The sequence below is a fragment of the Marmota marmota genome, unplaced genomic scaffold, assembly GCF_001458135.2.
Source record: "Marmota marmota marmota unplaced genomic scaffold, marMar, whole genome shotgun sequence".
Taxonomy (NCBI): Eukaryota; Metazoa; Chordata; class Mammalia; order Rodentia; family Sciuridae; genus Marmota; species Marmota marmota.
In genome coordinates, this window is record NW_026000093.1 from 4,862,214 (window position 1) to 4,881,429 (window position 19,216).

General features: G+C 33.1%; 1 protein-coding gene across 1 annotated transcript in view; it reads right to left on the reverse strand.

Moving 5' to 3' along the window:
• Pcmtd1 (protein-L-isoaspartate (D-aspartate) O-methyltransferase domain containing 1) overlaps positions 1–15,860 on the reverse strand; it is a 44,445-nt gene extending 28,585 nt beyond the window's left edge. The window contains exons 1-2 of the mRNA XM_015485691.2: positions 15,396–15,860; positions 2,478–2,580 (exon numbers count right to left, since the gene is read on the reverse strand). Coding sequence (XP_015341177.1) covers positions 2,478–2,580; positions 15,396–15,702 — 410 coding nt within the window. The 5' untranslated portion in view covers positions 15,703–15,860. The remainder of the gene's footprint in view (positions 1–2,477; positions 2,581–15,395) is intronic.
• Between the last annotated feature and the right edge of the window lie 3,356 nt (positions 15,861–19,216).

Sequence of the window (19,216 nt, forward strand, 5' to 3'; positions counted from 1 at the left end):
AAAAAAAAAAAAAAAAAAAAAAAAAAAAAAATCAGGATAATAAAATTTCCTGAACTGTCTTCTTCAAACTAGCTTATTAATATAAGAATTTGTTTCAAAAATAAATATGTAACACTTTAGATACAAGTGTATCATAAGGGTTAGTTATTAAAAACAGTAAGATAAAATGACAGAGAAACATTTAGACCAGTCATATCACTGCATTTTATGAATTACCATTTTATGAATAACAGACCTGTGTAACCTAGTAGCAACAAAATGAAACTCAAGAAAGACAAGTTCACTGAAATCTGATGATTTTACAACTGTATGAAAACAACTTTTTAAAAGTTCTTTAATTGAGACAAATATACAGTTTTCAAATTTAAGTGTTACAGATTAATATTTAAATTACATCAAGATAGAAAAATTTTAAAATCATGATGTTTTACTGTTTCCCAGAACAATACCCACTTATCAGCAATAAACTTGAGTTGCTTCAGTAATTTAAGATACTTATTTAAGTCTGTTCTACCTAATTAATGATCCAAAATTGAATTGTCTTTATTAATAGATGAAATTTATTAATAACTAACAGACCCTACAAGAAACCTTAAATGTTTTTACAACCATTACTTTTATACATTTTAAATTCAAATGTCTTCAGAAAGCCATACATTTATATTAACATCAAAACAAATGAGGAATTAAATAAATTCAAAAAATTCTATAGTTCTAAAAACTATATAAAAAATAATCACTGTCCACATCTTAAGCACTTACCATTGCTAGAAATCATAAGACAGAAATGATAAAAACACAAAAGATACTAAAGTTGAATCCTAATTTCTAATCAAATAACTTGGGTTAAAAACTTTTATCTCTGTCAAGTGTTTTTTTCTTGGAAATAAAATATGAACCAATACAGTAAGCAATTGCAAATCACTGAAAATGCAAATTAAATGTTAATTATTTATAGATAATTATAAATAAGAGAAGATATCCTCTTTGGCAAATTGATACAGAAAATTCCAATGGCTTAATCTATTGAATTAATTATATTAAAAAAAAAAAAAGAAAGAAAGAAAGAAACCTGAGCACTCCCCAACTCTCCCAAGCATTCAGAACTGAGGTCTTTAATAACCAACCCAGTTATAATCATATCTAGGTAGGCCTAAGACCTTACCCTCCCTCGAAGCACTAGGATTTCACTGCAGGACATTAGCAATGAGTTCAAGTGTCATTTGCGAGAAAGGGACAAACCAGCATTGGCAAGGGGGAATAAAAGCACCAGGGGAAGAAGGGCAAAGAAAGAAAGGAAAAGGAAAAGACACGCTCCTGAAGATATTCACAGGGTCTTCTTGGCTGGTCTCTTAGCACTATCTTCCAAGCCAAATCTCTCTAGAGAAAAGCCCCCAGTTATGATCCAGATTCCCCTAAGTTTCTCACATTGTCACCACCAAGGGCTGAAGATGAGGGTCCACTCCCAACAAGCACAGATGGAACTCTGAATTTTACATAAACTTTGTTACAAAAAGTGACTATGATCTAAGCTTACATTTTCTATCCTTTTAAGGCTTTCTTTCTGAAAATATGACAAGTTATAAAGAAAAATGAGAGATGTGAAAGTCCTCCAAATTTACATAATTTCACAGCTCACAGATTTCAGCTAAGAGCCCCTGGTCCATAGTATTGTCAAGGCAGATTTCTAGTAAGATTATACACCAGCTCAATGTTCTCTGCCAGCTCAAGGACCAAATTCCGTGCAATATTTCTTTAAAACAATGTTTCCATAAAAAAACTTTCAGCCAGGAACAATGGCACACACCTGTAATCCCAGGGATTTAGGAGGCTAAGGCTGAAGAATTACATATTCAAGGCCAGCCTTTGCAATTTAGCAAGGCCTTGTCTCAAAAACACTTTTTTAAAACGTATTGGGAAAGTAGATAGGTAGTAAAGCTCCTCTGGGTTCAATCTCCAGTACCAAAAACAAAAATAATATTTTTCTTACATACAATCCTACCATAAGATATTTATCAATGTATTTCAGTGATATTTTTTAACTAAATATTTAAAACAAAGTCCCTTTGTATGCTGACAGGTACCAACTTTATGTTACAAATCAAATTAGATAGAACCATTAAATTACTACCAAAATTTTCAAAACCAGTTCAATAAGAGTACTATAAACACAAGCATCTTTATTTTTAATTTCCAAAAGATACTTGTATGATGTTTAATCAATGGAATATTACTAACAAAATGAGAGGAACACAAAATTACTAAATAAATGCTATTTATATATAATTTACTGTAGAATTACATGGAACAATGATAGCATAAAGTAACTTTCCTAATTTTTTCCTCATTTATAACTGATTTTGCTTCATTTAACTGAGAAAGTTAGGATCAATATTAATCTATAGTGTTCTAGACATATTATACATATCTATTTATTCAAGTGCTTTCAAACCAAAACTGCAGATATGAATACTTACTTATCAAAGCTATCACTATTTTTGATGAAGCTCTCCAGTTTTTCCTTGGCATATTCCACCACATCTGAATGAAGCTCAATCCCATGATTTATTCCAAAAGGACCTGCAATCGTAGCAGCATTTTTATAAAAAATATTAATAATATGCCCTTACAGAGCTCTTTTAATTTATGCTCATTTATTTAGCACAGGAGCGTTTAAAGAGGGCTAGAATATGCAAATACTTGCTAGCTACAGATATGAAAGTTTAATGGAAACCTAATTATTACTTTAATATAAAAAAGGAAAAAACAATTCACCTGAGTTTTCTGCAAAAAAAAAAAAAACTATGGTGCATAAAATTGAAACCTACAAGTCTCCAAAGAGAGTCGCTTATCCGGTAGGTCACTAATGTCAAAAGAATCATGATATATTCATATGAAGTTTAAGTTCTTTACCAATACTTTCACTTATCATTTGCTCAAATTTGATGATTCTAGGATAGCTTGAAACCACAGGATGACATAAATAAAATATAAGTGCTTCAGAGCATCCCACTCCCAGCAGATAAATGCTAAATTCCTCCAGGGCCAACACTACATTCTCTGCCTTTTGGAGCTCCCACTGTCTAGCAGAACATGGCCATCAGGTACTCTCCACAGAGCTCTGTGAGTCCCAGTGTTCCCACAAACTTCACACTTCTCATTTGATATTTCCTTTTCACATGATCCTGGATGGAATATCCTCCAGGAGAAGATCGAGAAAGGAGGGAGGGCTTTCTCAGTCCCCAACTCCAGATGATGTTGATTCCTCACTCTGGTACAAGCACACTGAGAATATAAGGACTGTTTCCTAAGACTATTGTATATATAAATAACACATGACCACATCTAGTGATGCTAGTTTAACTTCTGCAACTGAATCGATCGTATTTTCCAGTCAACATTTTTTGAGATTGGGCTTCTAGTAATGTGTGTTTCACTTATTTCCTGTATTTTTAAGAAGTATGTAACTGGAAGTATCTTCTTAGTGCCACTAAAAACAACAGTGCCTACAGATAGAACTATATAGTTAAGAATTCAATTTAAATTTCTAGGGCTGGGGATGTGGCTCAAGCGGTAGCACGCTCGCCTGCCATGCGTGCAGCCCGGGTTTGATCCTCAGCACCACATACAAACAAAGATGTTGTGTCTGCCGAGAACTGAAAAATAAATATTAAAAAAAAAAATTCTCTCTCTCTCTCTCCTTTCTTTAAAAAAAAAATTTAAATTTCTACTGACCACAGGGGGGAAAAACTCATAAATTAGTATGCTTGGATGTTAAAAGGGTACAAGATAAATTGGTTTGTAATTTAGGAAATACACAAACTATACAAATTTAACCAAAATGTTCAGTTGCAATCTTCAGCCAAAATCAGATAAGGATAATGCTTTCACCTATTATGTTGCTGTCATTTTCTATTAGTGTTATTTTTTTAAGAACTGATTTCACTTGAAAAATATTGAGTTAGGTAGATTAAATCAAAAAGAACTCAACAAAGAGAATTAACTTCTTTGCAGTCTTTTCATATTTTTAGAAGTGAAGTGACTGAAGCAATCTTAAATGTTTTGCATTTTTGTTTCCTTATTATAAACTATAAGTAGCCTTTATCCAGAAACTAAAACATAAGTGCAAAATCATTTCAAGACCTGATATAATTCCTTACTATTATTATAGACAATCTGAGGAAAACAAAATTTCATTTTAAAAAAGTGTCTTGATTAAACTTAGAAAAGTACATACAAAACTTAACATAGGATCTGAATGTTTTGAGAACTTGAATTTTCATAGAGATCAAAACATAGAATGTTAGGAAAAAAACAGTTTTCCTCATTTAAAAAAAAAAGCTCAAACTATAATTACTTTCACAATATGAATACAGTATAGAAAATACTGTTTTGTAAAATGACTCTAATAACTCATTTACCCTTTAAAGATAATCCACTAAATGTAAAATGTTAACAGAGACATATTTTCACTGTCCATTAAGAATCTAGTTATACTAGTTAACCAATTATATATACATATATATATATATATATATATATATATATATATATATATATATATATATATATATATATGATCAGAACTATAGAGTTAAGAAATCAATTTAAAAGGTTGAAATTGCTGGCATTTTGTTTCCTATAAGGCACAATGCACAAGTAAGTTCAAGTAACAAAGGGGCTAAGAATCTGAAAAATCAAGGCTTTCATTCCATATTCCACACTGCCTTATTAACAGATGGAGTCCAAATTTCAGAGTTCTAGGTCAAAGGGAACTAGACAGGCTATCGTCACAGATGTCACTGGTCTCTGTTCTGCTATCTGTTTACTGTCTAAAAACAAAGTGGCAACTTTCAGAATTAAGGCTTAAAGTTTAATTTCTTAATGTTTTTTCACATAATTTGCTTTTCATATTGCCTTAACACAAGATGGTTAATGATAAAAATAATTTCAATAACAATGAAAATACACATGTAGAATATACTGTCAAAATCTAGCTTAAACACCATTTGTTTTTTTTTAAAAAAAAAAAAGCTAGAATAAAAAAACACCATTATTTTTAATAGATGGCATTTCTTAATTTTAAAGCAACATGGAGCCATAGCTTTTATTATCATTACCTAATAATCTGAAAACATTAATATATTGAAAATAAATTTAAAATACAAAAATCATTTTAAAAAAGCAGAACTTAAATAGCAATGTCACAATATTTATTTAGAAATTGATATACAACTAGAACACATAAAATGTTACCATAAAACTATAGCATGATGTTGATTATTACAACTTATATTTGACATCTCTATTAAATAGAACAACCAGAAAATATGAGACAGAAAACAAACAAACAACAACAACAACAACAAAAAACATTTATAGCTGCTTTTGAGAAAGAGGATTGAGAGGTCTAGGGTAAAAGGAACATTTTCATCATTACATGATTTTGTTGTTAGTGTGCTTTAATCATATGCAATAGGATTTTCAATAAACAATGGGCTAGTGAAAGAATGAAAAAATAAGACCATAAATGTTCTAATAAAATAAACAAATAATACTTTCATATTTATATAATAGAAAGGTACAAACTGTCAAAAGAAAAAATGAAACAGTACTCAAGAAGATGTATAAAACAAGCCAGATGAGGTATAAATTTGACTTTGTATTCAATAGATTCCAATGTTATTTATATTCATTACATTGAATATAACTTCATAGAAAAGTCTATGAAATAATAAGTCTTAGTTTCTCTAACATATTTTAAAAAGGAAAATGCTAATGGTTGACTATTATCTTTAACAGCTAAACATTAAAGAAAATAGTTTATTAAAACAAATAAGAAATATTTATGTATCCTATTAGAAATGATCAAGGCTGACAAAAGCTCATTTATTATGAGCAATGATAAATAATAAAATTCTAATATAAGATATAGGTGACTTCTTTGGTAGTAATTCAATCTAATCTAGCTTATTTATTCAATTAGTCAATAACCAAAGCTTATATCTCATAAAAGTCAATATATATTAAGTTTAGGTATAAATTGTCTATATTCTTATTTACATCTATATTAATCTCACATGATGTCCAATAGTTTGACAACTCAGTATGGATAGAAGGAAAGCTCTCTGACAGAGATCAAGGAAACCCCCACTAGGAGCTTTACACTGTATGAAGTCACCACACTGTTAAGTATTTCGTAGAAAGCCAATTCATAGAACACAGTCACAAGCAAAAATTACTCCCTAAAACATAACCAGAAAACAACTCTAAAGATGAAATAATTCAAAATTTATCAGTTCAGTTGCAGACTGTGATAAGGTGAGAAAGGCAGGATTTAAGGTCAAGATATCTGGATTACTAATCCTGGTTCTCCCTTTTAACTGCTATACAATCTAAAACTAGTTAGTTACTATCTGAAGACTGGTTGTTACTAAACAAAAGGGATCCTTGGGAAGGAAAACTGTATAGATTATGTGAAAGTGCTTCATATACTAGAAAGTACAAGACAGATGACAAACTATTGTTAGATATTATGATGCACATTCTTACATACAGAATTAGTTATAGAAGATCATAACTTACACAAGTGGTTCTCAACCCTGACTGCATATCAGAATAACCTGAGAATTATGTAATCTACTTACATATCTACTTTAATTATAAATTAAAAAGACAGATTCAAACTGTAAATGCCTGCATCCTACTCAGAGAGGCGCATGCACATAATTCTAAATGTAAACAGCATTCAGCATGAACCACAACCTAATTATCATAAAAAGTCCAATCTAAATGAGCCTTAAAATGTGTTTTAAATTATTTAAATTTCAGTTCTCATTGGTAAAAACAGTATTGATAGTTAATAACTACAAGTAAAAGCATTTTGGCTAACTCTAAATATTTACCACAAGGGGGAGTAGGTGAATCAGTTATTTGGTTTCTATGAAACTAGTAAAAAAAAGTCAATGAGATGAAAATGTATGTGTAAAAATATCTTTCATTAAATTACAGTGACACTTTATTAATAGTAACTAAATACTTTTTATAAATAATTTTATAAGTAACTAGAAGTATTCTGAGATAGTAACAAGTAAAATGTGGACAAGAGTAGGTTTCATTCTTTCCATGAAGTATAATGCAGACACAAAATAGTCCAAAGGTAGATACAGGAAAGGGGAGAAAACAGAATCAGCAAAAGTCTCAGTTACTAGATACTTAATATCTAATTAACTATATAATTAACATGATTAATTGTTCTAATGTAATAACACTTGCTGAAATGTTTCTTGTGGTTTCTGTGTAATACTGAAAAAAGAACATTAAGATGAACACCGTTAACTTTTACTACCCTCTTAACTACTCTGATGCTAACAGGATTAGAGACTTGTTCTCTGCTCTATAGGAGTAGGAAATAAGTCCCAGAACTTACCAGAAATATGTTCCAACCCTCAGGCTTCTCTCTGTCAATGGATATCCAAGTGCTACTTCCTTTCAAACATGTTTACACCAGATTGAAAATATTGATTTTAAAGAGTTACTGAAAATGGACCAAAGGCCCTAGGTAAATTTATGTTTCATATGTCAAAAGTAACAAGAACAGACAGTTCATTTACATATTTCTACTCAACGGGCTAATATATTCAAATACAAATGTCCAGAGCAACCATGACTAGATCTCATATGTATACTGGAACATTACAATCAGATTAAGTTTCCACCAAAGCAGATTCAGGAAACTGAAATAAAATCTGTTCAATTTTAATATAATGTCATTTAAAAAGCTAAGTTGAACAGCTTCAGATCTCATTTTTCCCAGAAATCATTTTCATTGGCTCTTTTATTTCACTGAATATTTATCTCTAAAGTACCTAAAGATATCCAGGGCCAGAATATGATTGATTTATAAAAATGCTCAATAAATATTTACAGAACTAAATGAAGAACAGCCAGTAGAGCAACACTATGTTTCTATTACTAGTTCTTAAACATCGCATACAATTTAATGGTAAAGGGACATATCTTAAGTACTGCTGTATCCTCTGAAGCTGACACAGGGTCTAGAATAATAAATGTTTCTCTAAAACATGAAGAAAATAGGTAAATTTAGCTATGGTCACAAAAAACAAAAGGTTTGCAACTAAGATGGAGGCAAACACTATTAACAAAGCATAAAAGGCTTATTCTTCATGCTTTGATTTCTTAAAGCATAATGGCAAAATAGTATGTATATCAAAAGCACTGTATGTCAACAGTATTATATCTGATACTAGAGAATAAGGCATTCCACAAATATAAATCTTAGAGATAAATACATTTTAAATTAATTTATTAGCCAGGCACAGCAGCACACGCCTGTAATCCCAGCAACTCAGGAGGCTGAGACAGGAAGATCATGAGTTCAAAGCCAGCCTCAGCAATGGCAAGGCACTAAGCAACTCAATGAGATACTGCCTCTAAATAAAAATACAAAATAGAGCTGTTGCTCAGTGGTTGAGTGCAATCCCCAGTACCAAAAAAAAAAAAAAAAAATTATATATATATAATATATAATATATATATATATTATATATATTATTAATATATATATTATATATTGTTATTAATCTGTTGGATAACCTTATAGAATGCAATTAACATTTTTCTTCTATTTCTAAAGAATTTTTTCTTCTGACTTTATGCCAACTACCATCACTATAAACATCCAATGTGTATTATGAAAAATCGAGGTGTCCTTGGGGCTTTATAAAGTTACTGTAGAATTGGGGAGGCAACCAGATAAGATAGAAGAAAGGAAGAGAGAGAGAAGGAAAATATTACAAAGTATTCTTGTTGATTATTTTGGATTTGTGAGCCCTGCAAATGAGCACGAATAAAATTAAACAAAGAAAACTGACATTCAAGTTTCTGCCTTGAGTAATTTGAAAGGAGAAAAAATATTTTCACCAAGAAACAGAGTGTATTCAAATTTTTGTCTTGTGTAGATGACAGTAAAAGAATTGACTTGAGGATAGGCTCAAAGAAGCCTTGTGCCCACTTAAGAAGAAATATGATATAGGCATTCTGCCCACTTAAGTATTCAGATTTGAGTACAGCTCAAAAGACCCAATTCCAGAGCTTAGCAGACACACCTTGGGGCTAGAAATCTGTGACTCCTCCGCATACAGAGATTACTTGAAGACAAAAGAAAGATCCATTCTTTACTGCAGACTAAAGCCAAAATAGATTCCAAAAAAGGACAAAGAAACCATTTACAAAGGCAACACAAGGAGATTTTAAATCCAAGGAAAAAAATCCTTGAAGGCCAAGGGAGTGGGAGGGCCCATGGGCTGACCCTGCCAGAGCTAAACCCTAACAAATGCAAAGGCAGGTTCCACAGAGGATCAAAAACTCCAATAAAAAGGCTAAGCCACCCTGCTAACAATGGATCAATCTCTGGCTCTGAAGCATTCTGACCAACATCCAACCAGGCCTAGGTTAGACTGTATCACAGAGATGAGATAATTCCATAGGTGCCAGTTCCTATACTGAAAGATAGAGATTCACAAATTATTTAACACATAAGGAAACAAAGTTCAGAAAAGTTTAATAATTGTCTGAAAGTAATATACAGCCAATTCTCATTATTTGTAGTAATGTTCTATAAAGCCAACAAATACTGACTAGCAAACACTGAACCACTGTTTCTAGGGAAAATATGTAATGCACACTACAGACATATCTCAAATAAATTACAGTATCAAATCTTAAAAATTCAACCTGGTGGTCTGTTTTTCTTACTGTACAAAAATGAAAACAAGTCCCAGGAACTGACATCAGATTTGAGTTTCAAGCCTTGTCAATTGTCTCCAGTGCAGAAATTGTTTCACTGTCCTGGCCCCTAGGGTCACCATCTTTTGCTCATTTCTGGATAACAGCTGAGACACAAAGGCAGAGAGAGCTAAGGCTTGTCCTACCCCTTAGGAAAACATACAGCAAGTAATTCAAGTTTTTTGGTACTCTACACAAACCTGCAAATAACTGTGTAAGTGCTGTATTAATTTAGGGATTATAAATAATTTTTAACAAATAGACAAATTCTCCAAGACTGATTCTGCAAATAATAATAAGAATTGACTGCATTTGCTATACAGATGATCTAGGCTGGGAAAAGCTTAATCCCTAAAGATAAGCACAAGATGCTCAGAGATCCATCTAAAATACTTTTTCATATGAAAGGAATTTCCTCATGCTTTCTAATAGTATAAAGAAATATAGCCAGAAGAAATTACTATGGACACTGCAAAATTTCTTAAACCTGTATTACTTCCTAATATTCGTTATTTTCATTACTATTGTTGCTCTATGATAAGCAGTAATATTAGCCATAAATGAGATCACCTAAGTATTGATTTTTAGAGGTGACAGCAATGAAGGAGATGGTTGACAATAATGATCTATTTCTACTCCACAATCAATAGAAGTCAGAAGGGGGAAAAAAAAAAAGTCCTAAAAAAATAGAACAATGGTAGGAACTCAATACAGGACATAAGGATAAAGATACATTGAAGCCTAACTGGAACTGAGAAATAGTTTCAATAGTGAGTTTTATGTGATTAGCCTTAAAGAAAACATTGCTTTCAAAATAATTTTGCTCACAGAGGACAAAACAAATCATATTTCAAAAAGACTAATTCCTAAAAAGACAAAATATTAAAAGAAAAAAAAAGGGGGGGGGGGAGCAGAGGAAAAACTGAGGTTTAGTTCAATTTAGAAAATACTATTTACCTTAGAAGGAACCCTGATACCTCCCAGAATGTGTTTTATCTTGCCAAGAACTAGGGACCTAAACACTTTTAAAGAAGTGTTTTAAAAGCCTTGTCAATTACAAAAAGCTTTGAAAATCATATTTCTAATAAAGGCTTACATTCAAAACACATAGAGAATACCTACAACTCAATAATAAGAACCCAATTAAAATGATCTAGGCACAGTGGCACACACCAGTAATCTCAGCAACTTGGAAGGATGAATCAAGAGGATCACAAGTTAGAGGCCAGCCTCAAAATAAAAAAGGATCACAAGTTAGAGGCCTATCTCAAAATAAAAAAATAACCGCTGTAATATATTTAAAAAATAAAAGCAATTAGTAAAAAAAAAAAAATTAAATTAAAAAAATAAAAAATAAAACCAAAAAATAAGCCTCTGGGTTCAATTCCCAATACCAAAAAGCATATAAATTGATGCTCTACATAATTAATTAGGCTTGTGGCATACTGTAACTAAACGAGATAACAATTCACATCCATTTATGGCTATTTATAAACAACAGGGCTGGAGATGTAGCTCAGTGGTATTGTGTACTTAGCACATAAAACTCACAGGTTCAATTCCCATCACTGTGGGCTAGTTGGGGGGGGGGGCAGCGTTTATCAGTGAGAATATTTAGAAACTGGAACTTCATACAATCATACAACTTTGGTGGGAATATAAACAGCGCAACCATTACAGAAAGAAGTTTATCTATTTCTTAAAAAGTTAAATAAACTTACTATATAGTCCAGTAATTCCACTCCTAAGAATCCAGCCAATTGAAAGAAAACAATGATATACACCTGAATGTTCATAGCAACATTATTCCTAACAGCCAAAAACTAGTAATTCAACTATTCATTGACTGATGCCTGGATAAACATAATGTGGTAAATCTAGTCAACAGAACATTCCTGCTATAAAAAGTATTTCCTGCCATAATTCATACAAGCTACAGCATGTACAAAACTTGAAAATACAGCCAAGTGAAAGAACCCTGATGCAAAAGACCACATTATTTTATGATGCGATGTATATGAAAGGTTCTTAAGATGCTGATCTATGGAGACAGAAAGTATACATGTGGTTGCCATGGGCTGGAGTAGAGTCAGGAGTACATCACTTGGGCATGGGGTTTTTTTTTGGAATAAAGAAGTGTGTTCTAATTGGACTGTGATAATGTTTACAGGAACTTTGTAGGTACCTGTTAAAAATCACTGAATTGTGCACAAACAATAAATGTAAACTTTATGATATGCAAATCACACCTTATTAAACAGAAAGGGAGAGAGAAGGGAGTCTGAGCATGCATATACATGAAGACAAGAAAGCATGAGTACCTGAGGTCAAAGGTAATAAAGGTTAGATGATTAAGGACTATTTAACATCCTGTGGTAAAAAAAATAGAGTAGGGAAACCAAACAGGATGGCAGCACAGAGCTTAACTAATCAGCCCTTTTGGAGAATTCAGCTGTTGCAAGTGTCTTTACAAGCTGACAAGATACTTCCTGCTTGTCAACTATTTGATCTTTAAAAATGAATTTAGGAATGAATGTTATAGCGCATGCCATATAAGGTTTTTTAAAGAATCTATAATTGTTATATTATGGATTATATAAAAAAAATGGGAATGAATCCCTAAGCAAAAAGAAACCGAACACAGAAGAACCATATAATCCTGAATCAGAAGAGATTATAATAACTTGCCTTCATAATTCTAATATTCAACTGAATCCTGATTAGCAGAGGTAAAGTACAGTACTTGAAGGCCTCTTTTCCTGCACTCGGTTTTTCAGTAGAATTCCTTAAGAAAGGATGAAAAGACAGTACTGAGAAGAGAATCAATTAAATAACTCAATTCACTATAAAAATTCTTAGTCCTGGGAAGACCCTCAAGGAGAAGTGAGCAAAACACAAAAAATTTATCTTCAGTTTGAAAAGCAAGAAGATGCCTCAATAAGAAACTCTAGTTCAAGTGATCCATTCTCCACGAACAGGGTAAAATTAAATTTATGGATAACTGCATCAAGCATACTTTATTCATAAGAAATTTCCTGAAGAAAAAACAAACTTCCCCTTATAAACAACAAGAGGTGATTACAGCCGATCCTCTATATGTGTGTCTCTGAAGTGAAGTGGGAACTCCCCAGGAGACATCTTCCCTAATAGTGTTACCAAACCACAGATGCCCTGCTCTCCCTGCTTCAGCCGGGTTTCTTCCAAAGTATGTAGTATGCTGTGGTTCCTCAGGTAGGACCCATTTGCCTATGGATCCTATCACCCATATCTTGGGACTGACAGACCAAAAAACGCTAAAAGCATGGTGCTATAGTTTCTTGTTAAGGAGAAAATGTCTGTTAATAAGGTCACTGTGAAGCAAAGGTGCCAAATCTGATTCACTATACTCAGATAATACAGTGTGCACTGCATCCTTCTTTGGACCTAGTTCTAAGTGATTTTTATGAATATGTTCCCTCCCTTCTTTGACTTAAAACACACATGAAATGCTAATGGGCAAGGGACAGGGGGATAAAAAATTAAGTTTCCTTAGAAGCTTCATCAAAGTAAACTATAATCAAGATTTACATACTGTTCTGACTTGCCTTCTTCAAAATTTTTATCTTTCCCACTAAATGAATAGTTTTATCAAAAGGAGAATATTAAATCTTGGTTTTCACTGTGCAGGATCACACACAAAAAGGTCTTGGAGTAGTATCCAGAAGTCATGATCATATATGATCCATGACTCCCTCTAGCTTTATAACAGGAGGAAAATACCTAGCACATTGTAGATCATCTACCCAAGCTGTTGAGCAGTAATTAAACATCAAGAATTAACCCAGTCACTAAATTGGCATTGGCTTTTGTAATTTTAGAGTATTTTTACTACATTCAATCACTTTACAATTTTAAATTATTGTCTGGAAATTTGTAGAATTATTTTACATTTTGTTAAGTTAAAGGATTTCTCTGAAAGATACCTATATCATTTCAATCTTGAACCAAGATCTTCCTTTACTGAGGGTGTCTGTTTCAATTACTTCAATAATGCTTTTTCTATTTATTTTTTAAAGTTATCTGTATTTTTCATTTTATGACTACAGTATATCATCTGATACCAAATTCTCTGTAATTTCATCTATCTTTGCAAGAATAAAATAACACTAATCATAAAAAAAAAAAAAAAATTAACCCAGCCAGGTGCTATGGCTCATGCCTATAATCCTAGCTACTCAGGAGGATCACAAGTTCAAGGCCAGCCTCAAGAACTTAGTGAGGCCCTAAGCAACTTAACAAGACCCTGTCTCAAAATAAAATATTAAAAGGGCTGGGGATGTGGCTAAGTGATTAAGTGCTCCAGTGCCCAAAAAAAAAAAAAAACCTATACCAGTTGAGAAATGAAAGTACTCCCTCACCTATTTTAATGAACTAGCTCACAGATTCCATGACTAAAAGAGGAGTTAGTGTATAGGAAAAGGGGATTTCAGACCCCCCCAAAAATGCCTTAAAAGTGACGAAATGTGACTCCAGTTCCACACTGGGACAGTCACCCTACTAGAGGATACATCATTCTCTATTTAAAACCTTTCCATGACGCCTCATCACTTTAGAATGAATTTTACACCAGTCTCATTCCTATAACTTGAGCATACACCTCAATTATCACACCTATCATGCTAAATAGGGATGTTTACATTTCCTAATCTCTCCCCACAATAGCAAAAGTGATATGTGCCTTTATGTTTCTACCTTAATGTTTTGATAAAAGTGATGGCTGTTCTAAATGACTCACTAAACTTCAAGTTCATCCTCCATCTAACACAATGTCTCTGTAGCAGAATTTCCTCCATCCATGCTCTTCCCACCTGTATTCCACCTTAACAGAGACTTCAAGTCGTTTTTTGATCTGTTTGTGCCTCACTTTACTCATCTGTATAACAGTATGTACTTACAAGGACTATCAGGAATACTGAGTGAGTTGCTATATGTATAGTACCTTAACAATGTCTAGCACTCATCTAAAACACCCAGTATGCTCCTTGAGAGCAGAAATCTTTGTCCCTTTTGATCACCGCTATATCACACCAGAAACAATGCATGGCACAACAAACATGGAGTAAGTTTGATAAGATCTTAGTGAACACATCCTTTTCTGTGTTTTTCTTCAGTCTCTAGTTTTGGTGCACCAGTGCCACACCCTCCATATCGCACACACTCCTGTGTCTCCAACAAAAAAACTGACATAATTCTCTTTCCATTTAAAATGAGATTCATAAGCCAGTAAAAACACTTTACCTGAAGTATACTAAATAATTTTTGAGTTTTCTGCCTACCAACTGCTCAATTTTAAGTACAATGACTAAGAGTTGGAGAATAGTTCCAAGAGCTATCAGAAGTCTAGATCTGTGCAAAAACTACCTGGGTCAGGGCTAGGAGAGACAAGATTACTACTACTTTGAGTTTCCAAATTTGAGTAAAGAAGATAACTACTTTGAGTACACAGATTCCAACACACTGTATACAAAGTTACAAAGCCTGGAAATTACCAACAGTACTACAAAATCAACTTACTTTTTTTAAATAGAATTTTACAAAAATAAAATTACCTAAAATTAAGCCCACCATTGTACTTAAATATCCGGTTCCACTTCCCAGGTTAAGAAAAGATAATCCTGGTTGAAGTTTCAATGCTTCCATAACTTCAGAATAAATGCAAGGTGCTGACAAGTGTATGTTTCCATGCTTCCAGGCTAAGTCTTTGTAAGCATTGTCTCTGTAGCCTTCCAAATAGTAATCTCCACGATCAATTGCTCTGAAGGCTTGCTCCACTCTTTCAGTACGGATATACTGAGCTTCTTTAAGGTTATCAATTAAGTCATCATTATCTTCCCCAGCACTCACAGCTCCTCCCATGATAATATTCAAATCAAATCATAAATTTAAAAATGTAATAAGATCAGTAGAAACGGTTTCCAATAATGTAGTGTGGTTTGTTTTCTTTTTAATACTGCACTTGATTTCCAAAAATAAACTGATCCTGGAAGGAAAGAATAAAAACAAATAAGTTACTATTCAAGAGGAAAATAACTCCATTTTATTAAATATATGCCATTATAATTAACTACCGTTTTTCAGGAATATATTCTTCTCCAGGCATAATGTTAAGTGTCTTAAGTATACTATTTTTTCTTAATTTTTACAAAACCACAAAAGGTGGCTTATGTATCATCGTACAATGAAAAAGGGGGAAAAAGAAGTCACTAGTACTATGGCCCATTATAGCAGCCACTAGTCACAATTACCTATCTACATCTCAATTAAAAGCAATGTAAAATTCAATTACTCAACCTAGCTATATTTCAAGTGTTTAATAGCTACATGTGGCCAACGGCTGCCACTCTGTATAGTGCTGATCTGGACACTGCCAGGCCTTAGTTCTGAATCTTTAAGTTGAAAGAGTAACTGCAAAATGTACTACGTGAATTTAAAATATTAAATATTATGAATATAAAATGCAAATAAAGCCAGACTCACACGTTTGTGTGTATATACACAAAGACAGTGCTTTGTTCAGTAAACCTTGTTGTAATAAACAATGAGACCACAAACTTTACTAACAACTTTGTCTAAGCATTAAAACAAATGTTATATATATATATATATCCCTACTATATACAAACAATACACACAATAAACATCTTTAACAGATAAAGCTGAGCATTTAAAGTGGAAATGTAAGTGGACCTTGATAAACTAATAAATTTCAATAGATAACACTGAATATACTATTTAACCTTATACCATTAATAGTTAAATTCATGTATTAATTTTGAATAAATCAGGAGAGAAGGAAAGTAAGAAATGAAATATTCATGGCCAAAACAAGAGTTATAACAGTCAACTCTGACAAGGTTACACCCTTACTCTTGGCTTTAGATAAGAAAACCAATCAGAGCCTTGAGTGAGCCTGTCAGTACACTAACTCTGCCTGCGTTCCCTTTGTTCTTTCCTACAATCTCTTTAAGAACTTTTCAAAATAAAGACAATGTGGTATATATGCACAATGGAGTTTTATTTAGCCATAAAGAAAAATGGTTTAATATCATCTGCAGAAAATGGATGAAACTTGAGAACATTATGCTAAGCAAAATAAGCCAAACTCAGAAAGTCAAGGGTCATGTTTCTCTCATACGTGGAAAGTACAAAGAAAAAAGGAAAAGAAAGGTGTAAGGAGGAATCTCATGAAAATAGAAGAGAAACCGTTAGAACAGAGGAAAGGACCAGGGGTGAGGAAGGAAGAATGTGAAAGGGGAAATATTGGGGAATGATATAGGCCAAATGACAGTGTGATATTGTGTGCATGTATAAATATATAACAACAAACCACACCCTTATGTGCAACTACAATGCACCAATAAGAGAAATGGGGAAATTAAAACCATATGAAAAATTGTGCTGTACATGTGTACTATGAATTGAAATGCATTCTGCTATCATATATATAACAAATTAGAATTTTAAAAAAGATAACACACACAAAAAAAGAAATGGGGAAAAACGTGTTAAAAAGAACTTTCTAGGAAGAGGAAACACTAAACTCACATTTCATTTAAATTTAATTTATTCAAGCTCAATTTTAAAAAGTTGGATGGCTCTACTCCTACCTCCAACCTCAAAATAATAATTTTAAAGCGACAAGGGCTTATCATACCCTCCTTGGCCAATGAGTACATTTTGCAGCATGTAATGCAATGAAGAGATGTTAATCCACTATTCCTTCAACATGTCATTGTTTCAACAACTTTTTTTTATAGCTGAAGTACCCAGAGTTGCTGAGAGCAACTCTAGCATTTCAAGTTTTTTTAAGTGACATGGCCTCTGAGCACAAGTCAATTCTTTCATCTCATCTTTTTCCAAAATGAAAATAAAATGGCTACACTAGACTAGGAGACATTTCTGTGTATACCCAGTGTGGCACTTGCAAAATGACTTTAAAGAGTAATTCTGAGACGGGCATTGTGGCACAGGCCTGTAATCCCAGCAGCTTGGGAGGCTGAGGCAGGAGGATGATGATTTCAAAAGCAGCCTCAGCAATGGTGAGATGCTACACAACTCAGTGAGACTCTGTTTCCAAATACATACAAAATAGGGCTGGGGATGAGTAATTCTGATTACACAATTAACATACAGTTCTAATACTATAAATGGCACAATTTATTAGTTTGAAAAATTATTTCCCCCATGTTGATTCCAAGAGCTTAAGAATCTGACCCTTCTTAGTTCCGCCTGAACTTCATTCTGTTCAAAAATATCACAGCAAAATAAGTAAATGTTGTCGTTTATTACACACCTTACAATCTTGGTGAAACAGAGGCAAAAGTAATCAAACAAAAACTACCACCACTTACCAACAGACACTATTCTAAACATTACCTGCATATTATCTCACTTAAAAATTACAATAAGCCTACAAAGAAAGAATCACATGTCACTTTCACTTGAAATCACGTATGTAAAGGGGTGGAGTGCTATAAAGCACAGGAAGCCAAAGTGGGACCTATAACCAGAGATCAAGAAAGGCTTCCTGGGGCTGGGGATGTGGCTCAAGCGGTAGCGCGCTCGCCTGACATGTGTGCAGCCCGGGTTCAATCCTCAGCACCACATACAAACAAAGATGTTGTGTCCGCCGAAAACTAAAAAAAAAAAAAAAAATAAATATTAAAAAAAAAAAAAAAGAAAGAAAGGCTTCCTTAAAAGCATACACTGCAGGGCTGGGGATGTGGCTCAAGCGGTAGCGCGCTCGCCTGCCATGCGTGCAGCCCGGGTTTGATCCTCAGCACCACATACAAACAAAGATGTTGTGTCTGCAGAAAATTAAACAATAAAAATTATTAAAAAAAAAAAAAAAAGCATACACTGCATGAACATTTAAAGAAGTAAGGGAACTGTAGGAAATAGCTGGTACTGACTGAATCAAGAGAGCAAATGATGATTGAGAAATTACCTACAGTTTGGCCTTTTGCCAGCACTGGAACAGATCTGGTAAGCCAGTGATTTTTGTTTTTTGTTGTTTTCAGGTTCTGTTTTTGGTTTTTTTTGTTTTGTTTTGGTTTGGTTTGGTTTTTTTTTGAGAGTGTTCTTTTGGAATGAAACTTTTTGACAGTCTCACCAAATTTACTGACCCTCTCCCTATTAAACACTGAACAAATCAAAAAATTTACACACAACTCCATGCTCATGATCTCTTACAGACCTACGAGTTCACTTTGAAAATTATCTACCAGCCAGGCGCAAGTGACACATGCCTATAAATGAAGCTGGATCTCAAGTTGGAGACCAGCCTCAGCAATTTAGAAAGGCCTTAAGCAGCTCTGTGAGACCCTGTCTCAAAACAAAACAAAACAAAAAAAAAGGTGGTGGTGGGGGG